The sequence below is a fragment of a genome, unplaced genomic scaffold (genome assembly GCF_019419815.1).
Source record: "Pyrus x bretschneideri cultivar Hongxiangsu unplaced genomic scaffold, Pyrus_bretschneideri_v1 Contig2, whole genome shotgun sequence".
In the NCBI taxonomy this organism is placed as follows: Eukaryota; Viridiplantae; Streptophyta; class Magnoliopsida; order Rosales; family Rosaceae; genus Pyrus; species Pyrus x bretschneideri.
In genome coordinates this window covers 3,782,293-3,808,841 of record NW_025999501.1, presented here as the reverse complement: position 1 = coordinate 3,808,841, position 26,549 = coordinate 3,782,293, and the positions used below count along the sequence as shown (strand labels likewise).

The 26,549-nt window shown below is 36.8% G+C and overlaps 3 protein-coding genes across 3 annotated transcripts; 2 read left to right on the top strand and 1 right to left on the bottom strand.

Moving 5' to 3' along the window:
* The first annotated feature begins 2,136 nt into the window (after positions 1 to 2,136).
* LOC125476689 lies at positions 2,137 to 8,822 on the top strand. The gene is given in 5 exon segments (XM_048583026.1): positions 2,137 to 2,265; positions 2,393 to 2,463; positions 3,442 to 6,351; positions 6,817 to 7,113; positions 7,115 to 8,822. Coding segments are annotated over 5 exon segments (5,115 nt in total).
* Positions 8,823 to 16,264: 7,442 nt separating this feature from the next.
* On the top strand, positions 16,265 to 17,501 carry LOC103962136 (histone H3.3). Its single transcript, XM_009374809.2, has 4 exons — positions 16,265 to 16,425; positions 16,587 to 16,658; positions 16,752 to 16,828; positions 17,022 to 17,501. Exons 2-4 carry the CDS (start codon positions 16,587 to 16,589, stop codon positions 17,281 to 17,283), a joined length of 411 nt encoding a protein of 136 aa, XP_009373084.1. The 5' UTR covers positions 16,265 to 16,425; the 3' UTR covers positions 17,284 to 17,501.
* Positions 17,502 to 20,823: 3,322 nt separating this feature from the next.
* LOC103962120 (cytochrome c oxidase subunit 6b-1) lies at positions 20,824 to 24,640 on the bottom strand. The gene is made up of 5 exons (XM_009374797.3): positions 24,483 to 24,640; positions 22,918 to 23,181; positions 22,714 to 22,796; positions 22,492 to 22,573; positions 20,824 to 21,084 (listed from the first exon to the last, which is right to left on the bottom strand). Exons 1-5 carry the CDS (start codon positions 24,522 to 24,524, stop codon positions 21,031 to 21,033), a joined length of 525 nt encoding a protein of 174 aa, XP_009373072.2. The 5' UTR covers positions 24,525 to 24,640; the 3' UTR covers positions 20,824 to 21,030.
* Positions 24,641 to 26,549: the final 1,909 nt, after the last annotated feature.

Sequence of the window (26,549 nt, the reverse complement as noted above, 5' to 3'; positions counted from 1 at the left end):
GGTTGCCTCCCATGAAGCACTGAATTTATAGTCTTCAGCCGGACTATAGTGTTGCTCAGGCGCGATCAAATAAAGGGATGTCAATCTTCATTGCATCGAAGTTGACTTCCAAATAAGGTTTCAATCGTTGACCGTTAACTTTGAATGCATTCCCAGTCTCCAGATTTTGCACTTCAACTGCCCCATGAGGAAAGACTTGTAATACTAGAAATGGACCATACCAACGTGAACGAAGCTTTCCAGGAAAAAGCTTCAATCTAGAATTGTACAACAACACCTTCTAACCAACATAGAACTCTTTTCGCAGGATGTTTTTATCATGCCAACGCTTGGTTTTTTCCTTGTAAATTTGAGCATTCTCATAAGCCTCGTTTCTCAACTCCTCAAGCTCATCTAATTGCAAAAGCCTTTTCTGTCCAGCTGCTTGAAAATCGAAATTAAGCTTCTTGATTGCCCAATAAGCCTTGTGCTCGAGTTCAACTGGCAAGTGACAAGCTTTCCCGAAAACCAATCTGTATGGAGACATCCCAATGGGTGTTTTGTAAGCTGTTCTATACGCCCATAGTGCATCATCTAAGCGAAGAGACCAATCTTTACGTGATGCATTCACCGTCTTCTCCAGAATTCGCTTAATCTCTCTATTTGACACCTCCACTTGGCCACTAGTTTGAGGATGGTATGGCGTAGCGACCTTATGAGTGATATTATACTTGGCCAAAAGAGCTTTAAACTGTTTATTACAAAAATGAGAACCTCCATCACTTATAATCGCTCTTGGTGTTCCAAACCGAGTGAAAATGTTAGCCTTGAGAAACCGTAGAACAATTCTAGCATCATTGGTTGGTGTGGCAATGGCTTCCACCCACTTAGAAACATAGTCGACAGCCACCAAAATATATTTGTGCTTATATGATGAAGGAAAAGGCCCCATAAAGTCTATGCCCCATAAAAATATTTTGCTGAGATGTTGAAAATGTGGGGGAGTAGCAATTGCTACGGGTTATGTTGTTTGCTTTCAATTTGAGTGGGTGTGATATTGGTGTTGGAAAACTGCTAATGTGTTCTTTCTCAAAACTTTTGGTTTCCATATCCTTTCTTTCATTAGCCTATCACCCTTAACCCCATTGCAACCAAATTAAAGTCCTATAGATCCAAGTAATTACATGATGTTAATAGCGAGGTAGGTTGACAAGCAAGCATATGGCGGCATGTTTGATTGAAATCACTTGAGTGAAACACATTACCCAGAAATATGAGTGAATGAGTGTATGCCCGGTGAGGATGTCACTTGTTTGCATATGATGATTTTAAGAAGCTTGGAATTGCATTGGCATGGTTAATCCACACACTACACTTCAAGGATGATTGAAAGGTTTTTGCTAAGAATTGGAATGTGGTTGATTCATTTGCTTTGTGCTTATTACGAACTTAATTATGATGCATCTTGCAAAAGATTCTTTGAGGGTCACATAGGGGGAAGCTAACGTTTTTTTTTTTTTATGCTACTAATTTTCATGTATCTCTTTCTTTTGCTCGAGGACAAGCAAAATGTAAGTTTGGGGGTATTTGATGAGCGCATATTTTACTATTTATGTTACTCCAAAAGCTACATTTTCTTGTGTCATGTTTGTTCTAAATGAATGAAATTACATGGTTTTGAGAAAAATATGAATTCAATCCTTTTAAGTTCAATTCAAATAAAGTAGTTGGAATTTGGTTTTGTTGAGTAAGTGGATTGAGTTGAAATGTGCTTGCTTTATATATTTTTTTCTTAAGTCAAAATTGGTCTTAAATGATATTCACAAGTTGGGAAATTATTAATTACATTTTTGGCTCATCCAAATCTTATGCATCTTTCCTTTAGAAATTAGGCAACAGCTTATTTGGTTGAATTTTTCTGTAGGGATCATATTGTTTTACAAGTCTAAAAGGACGTTGACTAGTCAACTAGACCGTTCACTTGCGCGTGGCTTCTTACCAATTCCATGGGAAAGAGTTTTTATTGTTTTCTGTTCCAAAAGAAAGAAAAGGTTGCATTCACCTCTTGGCATTCTACAAGGGTAGCCGACCAATTCCATTTCAAGAAAAAAGAAAAGAAAATCACCAAAGTTTCAATCGGTGGATCTCTACAAGAAGATGAATCTGGAGCATTGGGGTTTTGGCGTGAAGGCATTAAAGAGAGATTTGGCTGTTGATGTTTTAATTGGATTTGCTGAGTTATTGAAATCAAGGGGTAAAACAACAGCAAGGAGATCAAGGGTACAAGTTTGTCAGAATTCATTTGGGTGCTTTAATGTACCAAAGAGTGGCCAGCAAACATAATTGAAGATTTCTACCGTTTCTTTGTTTACTATCAGCAATCAATTGGGGTTAAGGTTTTCTTCGGTTACAGAAACGTAAAAGGGGAAAAGAAAACAAAAAAAGAAGGAAAAGCAGGCGGAGGAAAGAGGACGACGAAGAGAGGTGCGGAAAAGCAGGGGGATTATTTTTCAGGCCTTTTCTAAACTAAATTTTCTTCTAATTTTATGATGGATTCGGTTCCAATTTCGATTATGTGTTGGAACTAATTTCATTTGCTAGGGCTACGATGTAGCCTAACTATGAATTCTTAATTTTTCAGTTTAATTAGTTATGAATATTCATTCACTTTGAGTATCATTTTGTTGTGCTTATGAGCTTGATTTTGATTCTTGTGATTGGCTACCACTTGGGTTTGAATTGAGTATATGTGATGCGAGTTAACGCATATGCCATGTTATTAATTCGGTTTTAGCGTCTTGCAAGTGGTACCATGAATTCCTTGTTGTAGATGCCATACACTAGGTTTCATGCGGTTTTTTTAGTTAGTTCCCAAACTGTAAATGAACTTGTGTGTGTTTAGTAGTCTAGATGCCATAGATTATTAGCACATATGAATATACGTAGTAATCTAGATGCCATGGATACTATATGAATTAGAGGAACTAGACCGTCAAGTTGGATGTTTATTTGTTGAGAATTAACTGTTGGAATTAAGTAGGATTGGTTATGGTGAATCGGATGCTCTAGTGTTTTTCACAATTGAATTATAATTTGTTTACTTTGTAGTTGTCATCACTTAGCTAAGTTCATTTCATTTTATTTACATCACCATTTCAAAATTCTCATTCAAATCATCAATTTTTCTTTTCCAATTCAAATGAAACTTAAATTTAGTTAAATAGTTAGAATTACATTCAATCTTAGTTGGAACGATCTTGTGCTTGCCTACTATATTATACTACGATTCGTACACTTGCGAGCATTAAAATTTCGGACTTAATTGGGTTGATTTTGATTAATCTAATTTTAGCAACAAGTTTTTGGCGCCGTCGACGAAGATTGAGTTAGTTCTGTTGCTAACTTATTTTTATTGTTATTTGTGTGATTTTAATTGTTGTTTCTGTTTTCTTTTGCTTTCAGGTACATTTTGAAGTTCATGCACGGTCGCCGTTCTCGGAGTTTAGAGCTTGTACCATTTGATCCAGAGATCGAAAGGACTTTTTATCACTTACTAAGAGAGCAAACTAAGCAAGAATTGATTGACGAAATGGCTCTCCCTAATCCGGACGAGAACCGAACGTTGATGGAGTATTCCGCTCCTACTGTGACAACCTCACCGTCATGCATCGTTCGACCGGAAGTTGCTGCCAACAACTTCGAATTGAAGCCGTCTTTCATTCAAATGATGCCATCATATTATGGCTTGACTGCTGAAGATCCTAACTTGCATATCAATGAGTTCCTCGAGATATGTGACACTCTCAAGATTCATCATGTGCCAAGTGAGGCTATCAGATTACGAATGTTCCCATTTTCCCTGAAAGATAAGGCGAAGAATTGGCTCCATTCACTTCCATCGAATTCGATAACAACTTGGAATGATTTGGCCAACAAATTTTTGCAGAAATTTTTCCCTCCTTCCAAGACTGCAAAGCTAAGGAACGAAATAATGACTTTTGCTCAATTCCAAGGCGAGCCTTTCTATGAGAGTTGGGAGAGATTCAGAGACTTATTACTAAAGTGTCCACATCATGGTTTGCCGGAATGGTTGCAGCTTCAGTCTTTCTATCAAGGTTTGAGCGCTGACAATAAGCGAATGATAGATGCTGCCAGTGGGGGTGTTATAATGACTAAAACTGTTGACGAGGCATCTACACTTTTCAATACCTTGGCTGCCAATTCTCAAAACTGGGGAGGAGAAAGAGAACAACCAAAGAAAGCTGGCGTACATGAGATTGATGCATTTACGGCTATGGCTGCCCAAATTTCTAACTTAAATAAGAAATTTGATTCTTTAATGTCTTCTAATCAGTCAAAAATGGTTTCTAATATGTGTGAAATTTGTGCAGGTCCACATTCTAGTATAAATTGTCCTATGAAGGGTTCATTTCCGGAGTTCATTGAAGAACAAGCCAATCAAATTGGAAATTTTAATCGCCAACAGTTTAATCCATTCTCTGACAAGTATAATCCTGGTTGGCGTCAACATCCCAATTTTGCTTGGAAGAACAATCAACAAATTCAAGTGAACCCATCTCCACCGTTCCAGAATAATGAAGCCAAGAAAAGTTCAATGGAAGATATGATGGCTCAGTTGGCTCAAACTACCAACACTCTCGCTCAAAACACCAATAATTTTATGCAAGCAACTCAAACTTCTCTACAAAATCAGCAAGCATCTATTCGTAAGCTAGAGGATCAAGTTGGGCAGATTGCACATGCAATGGTTGAGAGGGAGAAGGGCAAGTTTCCCAGTCAAACTGAGATTAATCCAAGGAATATGGAGCAATTAAAGGTTATTACACTCAGGAGTGGGAGAACTATAGAGACAAATGGTGAAGAAAATAGGACGTTGGTTGAAAAGTCTGAGAATGTTGTCACCGAAGTACAAGAAAGTTTTATGAATTCAGGTGCTCAAGTGCCGAATATTGTTCCTCATGCATCAGATTCTACACGTCTAGGCGATTCGATTTTGGAGAGGGTCAATGTTGCGCCAGTTCCATATCCTCAACGACTTCAGAAGGCTAAGAAAGACCAAAACTTTTCTCATATCTTAGAGTTATTTAAAAAAGTGAACATTAACATACCTCTACTTGATGCAGTGAAACAAATTCCCAGTTATGCAAAGTTCTTGAAGGATGCATGTACGAACAAGAGGAGGTTTTTGGAGCATGAAAAAGTAATGCTTTCGGAAGAGTGTAGTGCTATTTTACAAAAGAAGTTGCCACCGAAATTGACCGATACAGGGAGTTTTACGATTCCTTGCACAATTGGAAAATCTTCTTTTGAAAAACCTTTATGTGATCTTGGTGCTAGTATTAACTTGATGCCATATTCTATTTTTAAACAGCTAGGTTTGGGCGAAATGAAACCTACTCTTGTGTCTCTACAACTAGCGGATCGATCTGTCACTTATCCACGAGGCATTGTCGAAGATGTGTTGGTTCGAGTTGATCAGTTAATCCTACCTGCAGATTTCTTGATTCTTGATATGGAAGAAGATAGAGAGATTCCAATTATACTTGGTCGTCCATTCTTAGCTATTGCTGGTACATTGATTGATGTCAAAAGTGGTTTACTTACTTTGCGAGTTGAAGACAAAGAAGTGGTGTTCAAAGTTTTTGAAGCTATTAAGCATCCAAGAGAGCAGGAAGAATGTTTTAGTATTGATATCTTAAATCAGATTGTGAGCGAGCAGTTCCGAGCACAACATCCAACTGAACCTCTCGAAGCTTGTCTAGTTCATTCATCCATTCCTAGAGTTGAAGTGGAAGAAGTTACTGAAATTGTCAATATTCTCAATTCTGCCCCTCCACATAATCTGCATTGGAGACACCATTACGAAGCTTTAGGACCTGCCCCAGTGAAAATTTATCCATCTGTTGAAGTTGCACCGAAGCTAAGCTTGAAACAATTGCCTACCCATCTGAGGTATGCATTTTTAGGTGCTTCCGAGTCATTGCCAGTGATTATTGCAGCCAAGTTAACTTCTCTCGAAGAAGAAAAATTGCTTCGAGTACTCAGAGATTACAAGACAACATTGGGATGGACTATAGCTGACATTAAAGGCATCAGCCCAACCTTATGTATGCATCGAATTCTTCTTGAAGAAGACAGCAAGCCCATTATTGAGGCACAAAGGAGGCTCAATCCACTTATGAAGGAAGTTGTCCGAGCAGAAGTTCTCAAGCTTTTAGATGTGGGAGTTATCTTCCCAATATCCGATAGTAAATGGGTGAGTCCGGTTCAAGTAGTTCCAAAGAAGAAAGGCATCACTGTGGCTAAAAATGACAACAATGAGTTAGTGCCCATAAGACCGAAAACAGATTGGCGAGTTTGCACAGATTATCGAAAGATAAACAATGACACACGCAAGGATCATTTTCCTTTGCCATTCATTGATCAGATGTTGGAGAGACTTGCAGGTCATTCCCACTACTGTTTCTTAGATGGCTATTCTGGATATAACCAGATTGCCATTGCGCCAGAAGATCAGGAGAAAACGACGTTCACTTGTCCATTTGGGACGTTTGCTTATCGAAGAATGCCTTTCGGACTTTGCAACGCACCTGCCACTTTTCAAAGGTGTATGATGAGTATTTTTTCTGACATGATTGAAAAGTTTATCGAAGTCTTCATGGATGATTTTTCTGTCTTTGGATCTTCCTTTGATGATTGTCTTCACAATTTGACACTTGTGCTGAAACGGTGTCAAGAGACGAACTTAGTGTTGAACTGGGAAAAATGTCATTTCATGGTGCAAGAGGGCATTGTATTGGGGCATTGAATTTCTAGCCTAGGTATTGAGGTTGATCGAGCAAAAATTGATCTTATTGAAAAACTTCTAGCACCTACATCAGTTAAAGGAGTCCGAAGTTTCCTTGGCCATGCGGGGTTCTACCGGCGATTTATTAAAGACTTCTCCAAAATAGCCAAGCCTCTTAGCAACTTACTGCAAAAAGATGTCACATTTGAGTTCAATTTGGAGTGTTTGTCTGCTTTTAACACTTTGAAGAAGCTTCTCACATCAGCTCCTATTATTACAGCACCCGATTGGAATCTTCCATTTGAATTGATGTGTGATGCAAGTGACTGTCGTGGGAGCAGTTTTGGGACAGCGAAAGGACAAATTACCTCATGTTATTTACTATGCTAGTCGCACGCTAAATGATGCCCAGTTGAACTATTCAACCACTGAAAAAGAGTTGTTAGCTGTAGTATTTGCGCTTGACAAGTTTCGGTCCTATCTTATTTGTTCAAAGGTTATTGTGTACACTGACCACGCTGCCTTGAAATATCTTTTATCCAAAAAAGATGCAAAGCCGAGACTGATTAGATGGGTACTTCTTCTCCAAGAATTTGATCTCGAGATTCGAGATAAGAAGGGGTCCGAAAATGTGGTGGCAGATCATCTATCTAGGATAGTTCGAGAAGAAGATGTTGATATCGTTGTGCCATTCACTGAGACTTTTCCTGATGAACAATTGTTTGCTGCTAAACATGGTGCAGTCCCTTGGTTTGCTGACTTTGCAAATTATTTGGCAAGTGGGGTGGTTCCGAAGGATTTGAATTTTCAACAAAGAAAGAAATTCTTCTCTCTAGTGAAGCACTATTTTTGGGATGATCCCTACTTGTATAAGCATTGTCCAGATCAAATCATTCGCAGGTGTGTTCCTGAAGATGAGCAGCAAAGTATTTTGAACCATTGCCATTCATATGCTTGTGGAGGGCATTTTGGAGCAACAAAGACATCAGCCAAAGTTCTACAATCTGGATTCTTTTGGCCAACCTTGTTTAAGGATTCTCATGCATTTGTTGTTGCTTGTGATCGATGTCAAAGGCTTGGTAATATCTCTCGTAGAAATGAGATGCCGTTGAATAACATTTTGATAGTTGAGCTTTTTGATTTATGGGGCATAGACTTTATGGGGCCTTTTCCTTCATCATATAAGCACAAATATATTTTGGTGGCTGTCGACTATGTTTCTAAGTGGGTGGAAGCCATTGCCACACCAACCAATGATGCTAGAATTGTTCTACGGTTTCTCAAGGCTAACATTTTCACTCGGTTTGGAACACCAAGAGCGATTATAAGTGATGGAGGTTCTCATTTTTGTAATAAACAGTTTAAAGCTCTTTTGGCCAAGTATAATATCACTCATAAGGTCGCTACGCCATACCATCCTCAAACTAGTGGCCAAGTGGAGGTGTTAAATAGAGAGATTAAGCGAATTCTGGAGAAGACGGTGAATGCATCACGTAAAGATTGGTCTCTTCGCTTAGATGATGCACTATGGGCGTATAGAACAGCTTACAAAACACCCATTGGGATGTCTCCATACAGATTGGTTTTCGGGAAAGCTTGTCACTTGCCAGTTGAACTCGAGCACAAGGCTTATTGGGCAATCAAGAAGCTTAATTTCGATTTTCAAGCAGCTGGACAGAAAAGGCTTTTGCAATTAGATGAGCTTGAGGAGTTGAGAAACGAGGCTTATGAGAATGCTCAAATTTACAAGGAAAAAACCAAGCGTTGGCATGATAAAAACATCCTGCGAAAAGAGTTCTATGTTGGTCAGAAGGTGTTGTTGTACAATTCTAGATTGAAGCTTTTTCCTGGAAAGCTTCGTTCACGTTGGTATGGTCCATTTCTAGTATTACAAGTCTTTCCTCATGGGGCAGTTGAAGTGCAAAATCTGGAGACCGGGAATGCATTCAAAGTTAACGGTCAACGATTGAAACCTTATTTGGAAGTCAACTTCGATGCAATGAAGATTGACATCCCTTTATTTGATCGCGCCTGAGCAACACTATAGTCCGGCTGAAGACTATAAATTCAGTGCTTCATGGGAGGCAACCCATGCTTTTCTTATATTTTCTATTTGTTTAATTTCCTATTTTTCGTTTTCTTTGTTTTGTTTTCTGTCTTCACTTATTTGCTACTCGCTGACTATTTTCTGTTGGTGTAGGGACGTCTAGCTGCCACATAACAATGATTGAGACCGCGAATGTTTAAGTTGGGGGTGGCTATTGCATTGAACACCATGGCTTCCATGTGAAGCATAAATCAGGGGAGTTTCTCTGTTCAAGTGATATTATTCATTTATCCTTCCCTTCTTCTGTTTACGTGCTTTATTTCTTGACATTGAGGACAATGTCTCATCTAAGTTTAGGGGGTAGGAGTGAGATTTTAAAGCCCTGGATGAAGAGAATTTGTTTAGTCTGACTGTCTCATTTGTAATAAGCATGTTGCTTTTAATTGGCTGGATCCAACCTTTTTAATTATTTACTTTAAGTTAGTTTTTTTTATAAAAAAAAAAAAAAAAAAAAAAAAAAAAATTAAAATTCTATAAAAATCAGAAACTTTGTTTTTATTTCTTATTTTCAGTTAGATTTTCGTTAGCTTCCCGACCCAATGATGAAATTGAATTGAATTTGAACTATGAGTATTGAGAAAGTCGTAAGCATGTTTTAGATGAATCTCTTTATTCATTTTGTTAGCTTTATACACGTTCGATCATTTTTGGAAAACTGAATGCACTTTGCCTTGTTGATGTGAAACTAAAGCATGGTTTAACACTTCATATGTGAATATAGTGACTTCATGTAATCCTTGTGAGCTTTTGAGCCTATTTTGTGGTTGAACTATCATGCAGCAATCACATTTATTCTTGTGCGTTTGATATCATTCTTACATGTATCTCTAGAACTTGCTTTATACCTCTTGATTTATTCATCAATTCATGTAATAACTTGGAAGTGATATAGGCCTTCTTTGGGTCGTTTGAGCCTTTCATGCCTACCTTATATGCTATGTTCATCCTTAGTAGCCCGTTGAGCTTTTAACTTAGCCATTTCTTTGTTAGACACATCTCTTTACCATGCTCCGATATTGGAGTTGAGCCCATACACAGAAATCGATCCCTTATTGTTTTGAGAAAGTATTACATAGGTCGTGCTTTTGGGGTTTTATTTATATAGAAAAAAAAATGGATGAAATATGTGTATTACAATGAAATGTGAATTTGAGGGATGATGAAGCTCTGCAGATTTGAGTATGATTAAAAAGAGAAGGGAAAGGGTTAAAAATCTGCAGGGTACTGTCATGAATATTCATTCAAAAAAAAAAATATATATATATATATATATATATATATTTTGCTGAGATGTTGAAAATGTGGGGGAGTAGCAATTGCTACGGGTTATGTTGTTTGCTTTCAATTTGAGTGGGTGTGATATTGGTGTTGGAAAACTGCTAATGTGTTCTTTCTCAAAACTTTTGGTTTCCATATCCTTTCTTTCATTAGCCTATCACCCTTAACCCCATTGCAACCAAATTAAAGTCCTATAGATCCAAGTAATTACATGATGTTAATAGCGAGGTAGGTTGACAAGCAAGCATATGGCGGCATGTTTGATTGAAATCACTTGAGTGAAACACATTACCCAGAAATATGAGTGAATGAGTGTATGCCCGGTGAGGATGTCACTTGTTTGCATATGATGATTTTAAGAAGCTTGGAATTGCATTGGCATGGTTAATCCACACACTACACTTCAAGGATGATTGAAAGGTTTTTGCTAAGAATTGGAATGTGGTTGATTCATTTGCTTTGTGCTTATTACGAACTTAATTATGATGCATCTTGCAAAAGATTCTTTGAGGGTCACATAGGGGGAAGCTAACGTTTTTTTTTTTTTATGCTACTAATTTTCATGTATCTCTTTCTTTTGCTCGAGGACAAGCAAAATGTAAGTTTGGGGGTATTTGATGAGCGCATATTTTACTATTTATGTTACTCCAAAAGCTACATTTTCTTGTGTCATGTTTGTTCTAAATGAATGAAATTACATGGTTTTGAGAAAAATATGAATTCAATCCTTTTAAGTTCAATTCAAATAAAGTAGTTGGAATTTGGTTTTGTTGAGTAAGTGGATTGAGTTGAAATGTGCTTGCTTTATATATTTTTTTCTTAAGTCAAAATTGGTCTTAAATGATATTCACAAGTTGGGAAATTATTAATTACATTTTTGGCTCATCCAAATCTTATGCATCTTTCCTTTAGAAATTAGGCAACAGCTTATTTGGTTGAATTTTTCTGTAGGGATCATATTGTTTTACAAGTCTAAAAGGACGTTGACTAGTCAACTAGACCGTTCACTTGCGCGTGGCTTCTTACCAATTCCATGGGAAAGAGTTTTTATTGTTTTCTGTTCCAAAAGAAAGAAAAGGTTGCATTCACCTCTTGGCATTCTACAAGGGTAGCCGACCAATTCCATTTCAAGAAAAAAGAAAAGAAAATCACCAAAGTTTCAATCGGTGGATCTCTACAAGAAGATGAATCTGGAGCATTGGGGTTTTGGCGTGAAGGCATTAAAGAGAGATTTGGCTGTTGATGTTTTAATTGGATTTGCTGAGTTATTGAAATCAAGGGGTAAAACAACAGCAAGGAGATCAAGGGTACAAGTTTGTCAGAATTCATTTGGGTGCTTTAATGTACCAAAGAGTGGCCAGCAAACATAATTGAAGATTTCTACCGTTTCTTTGTTTACTATCAGCAATCAATTGGGGTTAAGGTTTTCTTCGGTTACAGAAACGTAAAAGGGGAAAAGAAAACAAAAAAAGAAGGAAAAGCAGGCGGAGGAAAGAGGACGACGAAGAGAGGTGCGGAAAAGCAGGGGGATTATTTTTCAGGCCTTTTCTAAACTAAATTTTCTTCTTATTTTATGATGGATTCGGTTGGCTACCCTTGTAGAATGCCAAGAGGTGAATGCAACCTTTTCTTTCTTTTGGAACAGAAAACAATAAAAACTCTTTCCCATGGAATTGGTAAGAAGCCACGCGCAAGTGAACGGTCTAGTTGACTAGTCAACGTCCTTTTAGACTTGTAAAACAATATGATCCCTACAGAAAAATTCAACCAAATAAGCTGTTGCCTAATTTCTAAAGGAAAGATGCATAAGATTTGGATGAGCCAAAAATGTAATTAATAATTTCCCAACTTGTGAATATCATTTAAGACCAATTTTGACTTAAGAAAAAAATATATAAAGCAAGCACATTTCAACTCAATCCACTTACTCAACAAAACCAAATTCCAACTACTTTATTTGAATTGAACTTAAAAGGATTGAATTCATATTTTTCTCAAAACCATGTAATTTCATTCATTTAGAACAAACATGACACAAGAAAATGTAGCTTTTGGAGTAACATAAATAGTAAAATATGCGCTCATCAACACTCACCTACGTAGGGTCACCTTCGGGTGCACTTTTGTTGTATTGTTTCTTTTGGACTGCTGTAGGCTTAAAGCTCTGAATTCAGCGTCTTACTTTTGCTAGCACATACTTTATCACATTATATTTGCTAGTTTTAAATTATTCGTACTTTCATATTACGGTTTTTAGCTTCCGCACTTTGCACATGGCTACGTCACTTCCACGTGACGGCCAGCACGCCCTGATCTTGGTTGGGGTGTGTCATATATTCATAACTATTGAAATTAGGGAAGCAAACTTTGTTGCGGATGTTATCACCTCGTGTGGGCATACGTTAAATAATCTTCATGTTTGGGTTGGTTGTGTTCCTTCTACAACTACCAGTGCCTTGTTGTTTGACTCTAGGGGCCTTGGGTGTTCCTAGGGTTTTTCCCTCTCTTAATTTAATTTTCTTCCTCAAAAGAAATAAATATTGAAATTATTTCATCATTTGTTTCGTCTTTCTCCTATAGTAATTGTTGTATTTGTTTTTGTCATCCTTTTCCTTTTTTTCATGGGACCAATTTGCTTTAATTTGCAATCATATATGGCTTATCATAAACACTTCCGAAAAGTTTTGTTATGCTTTTGATGATTTGGATGTGGATATTTAATGACAGAATTAAAATCTATTAAATTTTAATGTGTTTCAAAATGAATAATTTTTTTGCATTGACGAAGATAGATATAACCATTAACCAATGGTTAATTTGCAGTTATGGACATGGTTAATTTTTCTGGTTACTTGAATGGATATGTTATTCATTTTCTTATTCAAATAGAGGTAGAGATGGCATGGCAATGGTTCGGTATAGAGACGAATGATTTTTGAAGTATTGCATTGTGAAGCCAAAAGGATAAATTTATATTTTTATAAGACATATGATAGTTTAATTCAAAAATAAATTTTGAAAATGAAAACATTGAAAAACATGTATGGTATCAATATCTAAAATGTATAAATTTGTGTTTGGTAGTAATGTTTTGTAATATAACTAAGGTATGATGGTGTCAGTGGTAGAGGTTGCGGTTGCGGAGTACAGCTAGCAGATTGAACTCAACCCGTTAATCCAACACAATTCACTTCCAAAAATTCAAAATTTAGGTGAATGTTTAACAGGTCATGTCAATAACTGTTGGATTTGTTCACAACCTGTTAGTTAACAATTGGTTTTAGGTCAAATCGTGAAACTGTTAGCTTTCACATACAAGAGCAATGATTGTTGGAGTGATGATAATAGGGGTTGCATAAACCTATGGTAGTGAACTAGGCCAATAGTGGTTAGAGTTTGCAATTTGCCAAGTCTCAGGCTGAATAGTATGCAACAGTTCAGCTCCTACTTAAAATCTGAGGGTATGTAGGTGTGAAAGCATCCCTTGAAGTTCTTCCTTAGAAACTAGGGGTGGGTTCAAAAAACCGAAAAAAATCAAACCTAAGCCAAAAAAACCAAACCAAAAAAAAAAGCAAACTGAAATTGGTTGGTTCAGTTTCGGTTTTGGTGGTCCGGAAACCGAACCGAGCCAAACTGAACCAATAGATATTATTAATTATTTAATATATATATATATATATATATTAGGGTAAATTACACAAAACTACCTCAACTATAGGTCGCATCACAATCTCATACCTCATGTTTTAAACATTGCAATGTAATACCTTAATTTATGAATTTGTTGCAATGTCATACATCCGTTAATTAATCTGTCAAATTGACCGTTAAGTGATGACGTGGCAATGTAGGGCCATATTTTGCTGACATGGCAGTCAACTTGTGTCAATGGTCAAACAACTAATATAAATATTTAATTATTAAAATTATTTTAATTCATTTAAATATTATTTTAAAAAATAAAAAACCCCAGCACGACACTCACCTCACCTATCTCCTTCATTCCCCAGAACCCAGAACCACCATCCCACCCCTCTCTCCCCTCTTCCCTCCCGTATTTTCTCTTATTTTCTCCCTTTCATGCTACAACAGCGGCTCCACCATCGTCTGCAAGCTCCAAGCTCTAGGCTTCACGAACCTCATCCTCCGCACCCACACTAAGCTCGACCTCAACCTCAACCGCCAAGTCGACGTCGATTCCTTCTTAGCCACTGAGAAACCCTAAATCGTGATCCCTGCCAACGCCATTCACGCCAATAACACCGATGCGGCAGATTTCATCGCTGTCAATCTCTAGATCCAAACCAACATCATTGATGACACGTACCAATTCAGAGTCAAGAAGCTCATGTTCCTCAACTCCTATTGTATTTACCCCAAATTCACTCCTCAACCCATTCTTGATTGTTTGCTTAATTTGGTTTCTTTTTCTTTCTCTAATGTAAATTACATGGCTTTCTTTGATTTTCTTGACTAAGCCTGTACGATTTAGAAATTGAGGTTTTATTGCTTTTGCAGAAATGGTGGTTATGGGTTGATGTGTGGCGAGAGAGAGAAGTGAGGGGAATGATGGGTTGGGTGGGGTGAGGGTCATGAGGTTGAATTTTTTAAAATAATATTTTAAATGAATTAAAATAATTTTAACAATTACATATATTTATTAGTTGGCTGCCACGTCAGTAAAATATGGGCTCTGCATTTGCCATATCATCACTTAACGGTCAATTTAACAGATTAATTAACAGAGGTATGACATTACAACAAATTCATTAAGGTATGACATTGCAATGTTTAAAACATGAGGTATGAGATTGTGGTGCAACCAATAATTTAGATAGTTTTGTGTTATTTACCCTATATATTAATTATGATATCATATACAAATACTCATATATATTATTAGTCACTGTCATTGCAAAAATATGCGGTATTTCTTCTGACCAGTTTGTAATACACTTTTGAGTGTGAACCATGTTGAGAATTGTGAAAGCTTTGAACATTTGCATTAACAAATGTATGTCGGGTGCATCCATAAATGTTCAGACGTATTTTTTATTTCGATATTCCAATTTTTTACAGGTTTGTTCAACAAAAGGTAGGGGGTTCATCTGTGTCTGATTACCAAAAGCTTCAGTCAGGCTTGCAGAAAAAGTATAGCACTTTCAGCAATATACCAAGTAACATGCATGTTTTTACCATCACACCAAAAAACATGCACGCTGATCGTCAGAGTAGCAAAAAAAAAAAAAACAGAGACCGAACTAAAATCGCATTGAAAAAAATCAAACCGAAATTAAACCGAGCCAAACAAAAATTGAAAAAATTGAACCGAATCAAACCGAATCAAAAATTCGGTTTGATTTCGTTTTGACAAAGAACCGAACTGATTAGAACTGAACCCACCCGTATTTAAAACCTCAACTTCACTTGGTGTCCACATAAGCATGCACCTAGGGGGTGAGCTTTTAGTGGGTCAACTGACCTAAACCTATTGGGTTGGCCAACATATTGAAATATAACATAACCAACCCAATCGATGCCTACCCCTATTTGCATGTGATTCAATATAAAAAGGAAAAGCTACAACCGAATATCGTCACTTCACATGATTCCAATATAAAAGACGATGAATAGAAAATGGAAGCTTTGGAAAGCGAAAAGAACCTCCAGTCCTATGCATTTTTGCGTGAAATAGAATGTTAGAATAAGTCATGCGCAGTATTCTGTGATACATAAAGAGTTAATTGTCGCATGAGGTTAGTAATAAACAAAACAATTTAAAATAACCAACAAACTTTTATGTTTTAATTTTTATTTGTAGAGTTCTAACGAAGGGTATATTGTGGAAAGCAAAATTTTGTTCTTTTTTAAGAGAATTACTTTCTTAGTTGTATCTATTTCTTGTTAAACTCGGGTGAGAGAATGAAAGGATTAGGACCAATAGGAAGCTACTGATTTAGTTTCACGATCCGTGGCACATGCAAAATATGACATCCGAACCGTTCACTAACGATAGTAAAAAACACAGCGAGCGGACGCAGTGACCGTCCGATCAGGCGACGGGGCAAATCAGCAAATGCGAAACAACGCGGTCCACGATTCCGCCGCCAAGTTGCGTTTGTTGAACAAGCACTATATTTACACGGAGAGAGATACGAAATCTCAATTCGCACCCAAGTTTCTGACGACAGAATCTCCTCTCTCCAAATCCAAGAATTCGCTTCCGTCTTCTCGAATCTAAGAAGCCCAAGAGGTAAGTCTTTCTTTTCGCTTTTCTGTTCTTCATTTTCTTCGATTCAATTTATAGCGATTGCTTCTGCAATTTTGAATTAGGGTTCTTGGGTTGCGTTTCAGATTGGGATTTTGTAGAATCGAATTGGGTTTTGATTGTTGGGGTTTAATTTGTGGTTGCAGATGGCCCGTACCAAGCAAACCGCTCGCAAGTCCACCGGAGGCAAGGCTCCAAGGAAGCAACTTGCTACCAAGGTCCGTGATACCTCCCTCAAACCCTAATTGTTGCCCTCTTTAATCTGCTTTGTTTTCTTTCAATTTGTTAATTCTGTATTGGGATTTTCTCAGGCTGCTAGGAAATCAGCTCCCACCACCGGAGGCGTGAAGAAGCCCCACAGATACCGCCCTGGAACTGTTGCTCTTCGGTATGTAATTGAATCCGCAATTACCGACCCAATTAATCTTAAAATTTGTAATTTTGATTCTGGGTAATACTGAAATCAATTAAGATTCGGTAATCGATTGTTCTTGTTTTGTAATTAGAATTCTGGGTATTTTAAGACGTATGATTTTATGTTGCTGGATTGTGATTGTAATGTGTTTATGAATATGCCGCAGTGAAATCCGCAAGTACCAGAAGAGCACAGAACTGCTGATCAGAAAGCTCCCATTCCAGAGGCTGGTTCGTGAAATTGCGCAGGACTTCAAGACTGACCTGCGTTTCCAGAGCCACGCAGTCCTGGCACTGCAGGAGGCTGCCGAGGCGTACCTCGTTGGGCTGTTTGAGGACACTAACCTGTGCGCCATTCATGCCAAGCGCGTCACCATCATGCCGAAGGATATCCAACTTGCCAGGAGAATCCGCGGTGAGAGGGCTTAAGGGATGAAGAAGCAGAACATAAGCGCTTTGATTTGATTGATTAATGGGACTAGAATATGTTGTGTTTTTAGGGTTTATAGTTTCTTGTGTTTAATGTGTAATCTTAAGAAATCGAGACATGGTTTTCATTGGTTGCAATTGCAATTGTGTTGAACCTCTTCGAAGTTCTATTGACTTGATAAATGCGGTTTGTATTTGTAATTGTGAGATTTGCAGTATACATGGTTTTCATTGGTTGCAATTGCAATTGTGTTGAACCTCTTCGAAGTTCTATTGACTTGATAAATGCGGTTTGTATTTGTAATTGTGAGATTTTGCAGTATCTGTGTTAGTCTTCTGCCATTTTCCCGTTCGATTTTGGCTGATTATAATTTGTCCAAACGTCCCACGGTTCGTCTGCAGGCAGGTTCAAAAGTTATTCATTAAAAACCTTCTATTTTTTTGTTTGGAGAAAACGCGAATCTTTAAATCAATAGGAAAAGTATTGGTAATGTTGAACCACTCCATTAGCAGCCATAGAAATTTGATATGGGGAACGCAGAAGGCGAGTAATCAAGTGAAAATTAAAATATATTTTTTAAACTCATTAATAACCGACAACTTCATTTCTTTTCTTAAATTCAAGCTATTTTATATGTTTCTTATTTTTTTAAGAAAAACAAATAAAAAGCTATTTAAAATTTTGAATTTTAATCAAAAATCATCTAATAACTTATGATAAGAACAAAGGAAAGAAAAGGAAAAACCAAAAAAAAAAAACAAACCAAAAACGCTTGCAAGGCACACGCTAACCCATGTTCAGTTTAAAAAAAAAAATCCATGTTCAATTTCATAAATAGTCAATTTAAGAAATAGTGCAGTAACTGTTTTAGTTTCAAAATAATGATAGTACTAGTTTAAGAAGTAGTGTAGTACATATTTTTAATTTCAAAAGTACTCATTGTTCAGTTTAAGAAATACAACTAAATAGCAAGGGAGAGGAGAGAGAGTGTGTGATGAACGCCCAAATCCCGCACGTCATTTTTTAGCACTTTTTTATTTTTATTTTATTTTTTATTATATTAAATCCCTTCTCAAGCATTTTCAACCCCCTTTTTTAAGCAAGCAAAAGGAAGTTAGGTGCTTTACATTAGTATTTGTTATGTAATGATTAGTATAGTGGTTTCTCGTATAGGAGAAACTTATCCTGAGAATTTTTGTGCGCAAGCAAGGCAAGATGGCTACGACCCTGCAACGTATTAGTGAGTGGATTTTTTCTTTCAAGTATATTATATTATAATTTTCATAATTGCTTTTGAATGTTTGTGTGACATGCCATGTCTTGACTTAGAAAATATATATGTTTAAACAATATTATTTTATTAGTATCTTGTGGGTAAGTTACAAACTGTGGCATACTCATACCTGTGCCTTATCTACTCACTATAAATGTCTACATGGTGTTTTGTTTATTCGTATTGTTCGGATTAGAATCAACTTCATGTGTATGTTTACAAACGCCTTTACATTCACATTGAATCCATAGTAGGTGCTAGCTTATCCCTAGATTGCACTAGGTAACTAGGACGACACGAATGTACGTGCTTAGTACCAGCTTCACGTGATTGTAGTATTGGAACGTAACTTATATACCCAACACGTTCATGTAGCTACTTTCTATATCACTTGTGTGCTTAATGATTTTAATGAGCATTGTAGATATTATTGTTGTTAATATATATGTTGTACTAGTATCCTTAGAGATTATTACAGTTATTTTGTGTACTTTGCTTCTTATTTACTAGTAGTATGATTTCAAAACCTATACAAGTTTTACAATGAGGAGTTAATATTTTATTAAAATCAACGATTTTACAAAAATTTATTTTTGAGCCCACTCACGTTTTTTTTTTTTTTTGCACCCCTCTAGGACCTAGAGGTTGAACTCTTGTGGTGAAAAGAATAACTGCCTTTAGCTGACTAGCACTTCCAATAATGTGGAAAGTTAATTTTTTGTCTGTATAAATATCCGTCCTTTTAGAATGAGAATATTCTTTACTTTATGATGCACTCATACTTATGCTCTAACACTATGCTTTGTAATAAGTGTTCTAACTAGCTAACTGCACTCTTGTTCGTTATATTCTAGTTTTAATTTACTCGTATTTCTTTTCACATCACTCACACTTTATAGTTTCGCTTCTTGGCCATCACACCTTGATTTGGGTGTCATGCACTCTTTTATTTGATTTTATTTCTTAATTCTCCTTTAGTTTTATCCAAGGAAGTGTCTAGAGAGTCTAGACTTTTAGCATCATAATATAATAAAAAAATCAAATCACACAAATCATGCTCGAGTTTATGCACAAGTATTGAACCATGTATTTAAGATTAAAGCAAATGAAATGTTCCAATGAAAACTCGGCATTCATATTGAAAGTATGAAATATTACCCTGTACCAAGTGTAATTTTCGTGCACCATATATGTAGTGGACTGAATCCATTGAAACATGAAGAACAAAATTTACAACATTTGACATTTTAGAAAAACAACTGCTCTTGAAAATGAAAATGAGATTTTGGAGGAAACTTAATGGTAAGAACAATATTGAATTACCAGCTGTAGTGAAAAAAGTATACCATCCATTATTTGTTAGAGAGTATCCATCAAATAAGTTTCACAAAAGTTTACGGTATGCATTAGTTAGTCAAGAAAATTGGAGCCGCTTATTGAATGTTATGAGAATTTGTGAGAGCTTAAATCTCCAAATACATCATTATCTCTCTACAATTAGCTCATTAAATTTTCGACCAAAAAAAATCTTATTAAATTTGATCTCTCTCATAATTCAACCTGAAAACATTATGCAATTACTTTTGTAAGTCTGCAAGAACTAGCATTATGAATGCATCCCTCATAGTTGTATATGTATATAGTAAACTCATAAAAACAAGTAATTGGTTTACTTCATGGTGAGAAAATATGAACATGTATAGACGATTATAACGTATTAAAAAAAAAAATCGATTGTATGCTGGGATACCCATACATAAGCCAATGTCTTTTTGTAATATCAACTGCACCAATCCAGCAACTGTTGTCTGGCATTTCTCTTTTTAATGAATTCTTGCTTCAAACTACCAAAATATCCACCATACTAATATCCACCATACTTCACAAAAGCTGACCTAATTTAGTTTGTTCATCTTCTTAATACTCTCCCCTTCTCCCTCCCTATTTGTATGACTCCCTATTCTATTCTCTTTGTCCCCTCTGTGATCATGACGTTTCAAAAGTGCAGCCATCCTCTTCATCCTCTCTAATCGTGGCACTGCTATACGGGAAGCTTACCTACGGAGATATTTCAAGTTTACCACACATTTCAATCTAAATATAAGTATTTCATGAACTGAAATTTAGATAAAACTGAAAAAACCAATATCAGCAAGGCACAGTGCATCTTTACTGTGTGGCATGTGCAGAAAGCTCTTAACAAATGTCACCTAGCTTCCATCCGGGGTTTCGGCAACTGTTTTACAACAGCTCATGCACAAAATAATGAGAAATGAAACTATCTTTTAGTGATGAACAAAAACTTCATTTCATGAGCTACAGTTTTGCTGTATTCTGAAACAAGCCAAAATTTCTTATTCATTCATTGTTTTTAAATAGGGCATTCCCTTAGAGTTCAACTCTCAATGTAGAAACTCATCTATTGGAGGAAACCTTGGATATTACCAACGCTTAGTTTTTAAGCCAACACCATCTACAGGGGACCTGGAAAAGTTCCATTCTCCCTTTGTTCGTTCCATCTCTCAACCTGATACATACAAACAGTACAACAAGAACACTGTTAACTTTAGCACTGCTCAGGAATACAAGACTTACGAGAGAGAAGTAGCCAACTAGAAAACCTGAACTGAATATAATACAATAACAATTCCTTATAGCATGTAAACATATAAGCAAAAGGAAACTCAACACCAGCACAAACAGATGCACGTGTGGGTACACCAGTAACTAAGTCACACATTGGTAAATGTCTTGAGCTATAAGTGCGTGTTCACAGGTTCTATTCCATACTCAAGATCGGGTACTTCATCCAAACAAGGAACTTTATCCATTTTGACAAATATTGAAGGGAATTGTTATTAGCACTCCAAAAAATCTCATTCTACACTCCAAACTTTCTATATTAAGAAAGAAAAATACACTTGTGAGGAGTGTAGAATGAGATTTTTGGAGCGTCAATAACACTTTCCATATTGAAAATATCACAAATGTTCTCTTGGTCACCAGAACGGGACGCTTGAAAGTATAATCGTCAATCCTTAAAATGAGGAATAATTAAAGTTCCAATGTTGAGTGAGACTGGCTGCCCACGTCCCTGAAGTGCAGGCAAACAAAATCACACCCACTTAAAAAAAACATTCACAAGCACTCGCCACAGATTGTGGTATATTCTCTCTCCTCCCAGCAGCAAAAACTTAAATATAAAAGAGCAGAAACTGTAAAAACAGCAATGGTCCACGCACTGAAAACATCTCAACAGAAATTCTAATAAGATTTTGCTTCGTATCTTGTGTAAACTAGAGTAGAAACAATTGATATCAACTATAAGCATAATAGAACTGCTTAATAACTTGTTATACAACACATACTATTCTGATTTCACAACAGTATTTGAAGCACTAACCTCTCCCAAATATAGACAAAACAGCAAGGCGAGTCAAACGAAAAAATGAAAAAAGCAAGGCAATCCAATTGAGAAAACTATTTTATCCATTAGGTTCAGTTTCTAGAATAAAACGCATTACAAAAATATGAACGCTACTTCAGTATCAATGAATGGCTAAAGAGTTGATCTGAAATTTAAAGTACAGAGATCAACATGAGTAAAACATTAAGCCATTAAGTACAGAGATCAACTTGAGCAAAACATTAAGCCCAACAAATTGTGGGGCTCCTTTATTTCACACATAGTGTCAAATGATTGTGGCCTTGTCAACTAAATACCTGTTTTCCCTCCTTCCAGATTTGTCACCACTTAGAACACTATAAGATCGACAATTAGAAGGCAAACTTCTCCAATAGCAAAGGAAATTTAACTAAACTAAAGTAAGAACCGAACATGATTCATCATGTAGGGGATGCAGAAGGCCATACTTTCAATAATAGTAGCAAACATTACAATTTTAGGACCTGAAAGAGCATTGAAATTACATACCCATTCACCAGGGCAAAGAGAGCGGTAAAACTTTGCAAATTTGTCACACTCGGGAGCACCTTCCCCCTTTGCAGCTATGCACCTTAAAATAATTGTACCAGTGAAACCTTTGTCAAAACCTCAGCACCAAGCTAGAATGTACGTGATAAATGGTGATCAAATAACAGAAAGGAGTGGTGTGCATGTGTGTATGGGGGTGGGGGGCACTCATTGTATACATACCGATGATACTCTATATATCGGGTAAAGCAATGCCTTGTCTGGTTGGTAGTTGGGAAACGGAAATCTGCTGGTGCTGTCTCAATCTGGACATGAAAATAGAATGACAGTGAGCAGATCAAACATATAAAGACAAAAGATAAGATGAGGTATGCACTATGGTAGGGAAACAAAAGAAAATTACTGATATCTTTATAGGTGATTAACCTTAATTTCAGGTGTCTCTTCAACTACTTCTTGGTCACCTGAGTTGTCAGTACTATCACTGCTTTCTTCAGCAGCAGCTTCAGAGGTAGGATTGGTTTCAGTGCCTTCTTCACTAGCAGGACTGGCTTCACTGCTTTCTTCAACAGCTGGTGTAACTTCAGAGCTTTCTTCTTCTGCAGCAGCAGGTGTTTCCTCAGGTTTCTCAGAAACAACTTCTTTTACTTCAACAGGCTTGGTACCCACATCTTTCTCCAATGCGTATTGCTGTATGTCAAAGTATGAGAGGGAAACACTTAGCCATTACTAATCTTATGCCATTAAAAGACAGGACTAACAAAGGAGAGCATATAACAAAGCATGTTAAAGTAATGTCAGTAAGTAGAAGGCTGGAAGATTTTTATGATTCTCCAGAAAACAGCCACATGGCACAGATAGCAGGCCCTGCGCTAGTTCTTAGCGTAACACAACTAGACTGATGAGTGATTATAAGATTAATACAACTAGATTGGTTGCACATCTGGGGAAGGAGACGAGGAAAGGGGATAACTTTCAGCACTAGTTTGGTTAGGAACAAGCACATAAATGATCCAACTGCACCACAACAGCTCATGCCTACTTCGTGGAAGAATGTTTAGTACAAACGAAGTGGGCACTACCATCCACTATGATTTTGCAAGCATTTGAGTCCTAGATGATCCCAATACATCCCGCAATCACAGTGGCAAATTTTCTTAGTGCTAATATAGTACCAGAAATATTACCCTACTTTGTGCTTTCCCAAACTCAGGCTTGCTTTAATGTGGCAGGACTAACTCGACATTATAACATGACGTAGTCACACTTGTTATAGTACCAAAGACATGCTCTAATTGTTTTCTCCACACATGTCAAGTTTCAACAGAATCTTCTACGAGCGTATTTCTTTCAAGGTGATATTACTCCGTCCAGGATACTGAGTCCTGACACAAACTGTTTACTTGTTTTAGAGCCTAATACTGCAGTGTGGCTTAATTCTTACCTAATTGACTGTCTGGCCTAAAAATGCTCCTCTAGAGTATCCAGGAATTGTATTGCTTACCAAAGCAATAAACTTTGCACAACTTAAAAATAATTCAAAACAAATTGAAAGGCATACCAAACAGAGTAAATCAAAACCTAAAACTTGTCTATAACAATATTTAGTTGCATTAAAAGCACAAATTAAGCACACATCATGCGACTGTTGATCAAAATTTTCACGTAATTCTGAAGGTTTAATATAATCTACACAAGAAAGGATACCTACAAGCAACAAAAGATGAAATTTTTTCCAGCTTCAATGAAAAAAAAAAAGCACTTCGTTTAACTTTTTTCTACAGAAAATTAAGCTCTACATTTACACAACAAATTAAAGAAGCAAAATCTTATTACACCAAACCACAGATCCACAATTGGAAGCAAAATTTCAAAATTTTCACTTTGAAAAAGCAATAAGAATTAGCATCTAGATCGAAGTAAACAGAGAGCATTTCCATGAACGAAATTGGAACATTTGGAGGAGATAAAGGAAATGATTGGAATGGTACCTCGGCTAGGGTTTGGATTTTGTCGGCTTGCGTTTCCGCCATTGATGAAAATCTGATATGCTTCAGCTGCTCTCGCGTTTTAAGATGCGAGGCCGCCAAGCAGGGATAAGAGAGGAGAGAGAAGTGAAACGAAGCGTATGGATGGTTTTGGTTTGTATACCGTCTGGAAGCTGGGAATTTTTAACTGAGTTACTGAGATGGTAAAAGGTAAAAATTGATAATGATAAGTTGATGATTAGAGTGAGGAAGCGTAGAGTCAGACTGACAATCTTGGGCCTGTGAGTCCTAAAAAATGAGATGGGCCGTTGTCACTCATCTGTCATACGACAAACTTACCGGGCACACCCTCAACCGCTCTGAGCGGGCACACCCTCAACCGCTCTGAGTGGGAAGGATTTGCTCCCTTCTTAATTTCTCTTCCTTTTCATTTTTATTTGAACAGTTATGATTCAGGGGTGTACTCAATTGGAAATTTGAGAGATTTTAATGGATTTATAAACGCATGGATTTTTATGAAATTTAACTGATTTGTAGAGATTTTATGTAAAATTTTGATTTAATTCTCTCAAACTCTCATGGAGAGATATGAGATTTGTGGATACTTAAAATACACTACAAAATATCTTCAATTCTCTCTAATTCCTCAACTTTTCCAAATTCTTTAAATTCAAATTCTAATTGAATATACTTGGAATGTTATAAATTTCTTTAAAATTCTAATTGAACACACTCGGGACTTTAATAAATTATCTTAAAATCATGATTGAATACACATTAAAATTCAGAGAATCACTTAAAATCCTAATTGAATACCCTTGGATTCATTAAAAGAATTAAAATTCCTCAAAATCTTAATTGAAAACACCCCTCCTAAGTTACATCAATATCTTATACTGATTGTTTATAGAGACAAAAAAAAACAAAGTGAAAAGATGAGAGAGAAGAAAATAAGAATAGGAGGGAAAAAAATTCGCGAGAGCTAACAGGAAAGGCAGCAGGCTTATGCCTAAAATAAGACATCAAAACGCAGGACAAAAAGAGAGAGAGAGAGAAATCAAAAGCCAAAACAAAAGTGAAGAAAATAAGGTGGAAGCAAATACAGACTGAAGATAAGACTGACAATCCATTAAAGGCAACTGCTCATAGCAGGCTTTTTTTTTTTTTTTTTGGTAAAAGTTGGGTATTGTATTAATCCAATAGTAGATTATAGGTCAACTCAAATGAAGATAAAATAACTCAAATATATTGGAAAAACAGATACATAAAAGCATAGCTCAAGTAAATAAACTAAACGGGAACTCAAATCCTTAATTTTTTTTATAGCAGAAAGTAGTGTCTACCACTGTCACTGCCACGAAAGTCTTGCCAGTAGCTATCGAAGCAATAACACTAGAGAAAACAACCGAGTGATGAAAACAAACAAGACATCGCATCACATAAGTATCAAACCTGCAATAAGAAGTACACCACACCAGAATTCTTCACCAAAGACACATAACCAAAATATAGTCATCAGATCCAAATCTCATTCACGAATCCCAGCAAATATATACAAACATAGTAACACATATATAGAAGGTGAGGTTAAGGGGGTATGTAAAATACCCTTACTTTGGTCGAAGCCGCAGTACACTTGGCCTCGATGGTAACCGGCAAGTCGTTTTGGAGGGGGACAGTGAGGGATGGAAATAAAGTTGGCAACCATATTCGGCCTGGAGTCTGCAGATCAGAGCAAATGATGGTGGGGATGGTTTATGGGGAAGGGAGGCAGAGGGAAAAAGTGAGGGGAGATGGAGTTTTAGGTTTGGAAAGGAACCACCAGAGGAGAAGGTTGGAGAGGAAGGACATGAAGTCCAAAAGTGAGACAAACTCACAGGAAAATTTGAGACATGGTTCAAGGGAAATGAGAAAAATCTCAAGGGAGGATTGAAAAAGAGAGAAGAGGATCAAAAGAAGGAGGGAAAGAGGAGAACAAGGAACTTGGACAAGGATGGCCACCGGCACCCAAGCCAAAGGCTTGGGGTCGGTGACAAAGGAGTTTGCAGGGTTGGGAAACAAGAGAGAGAG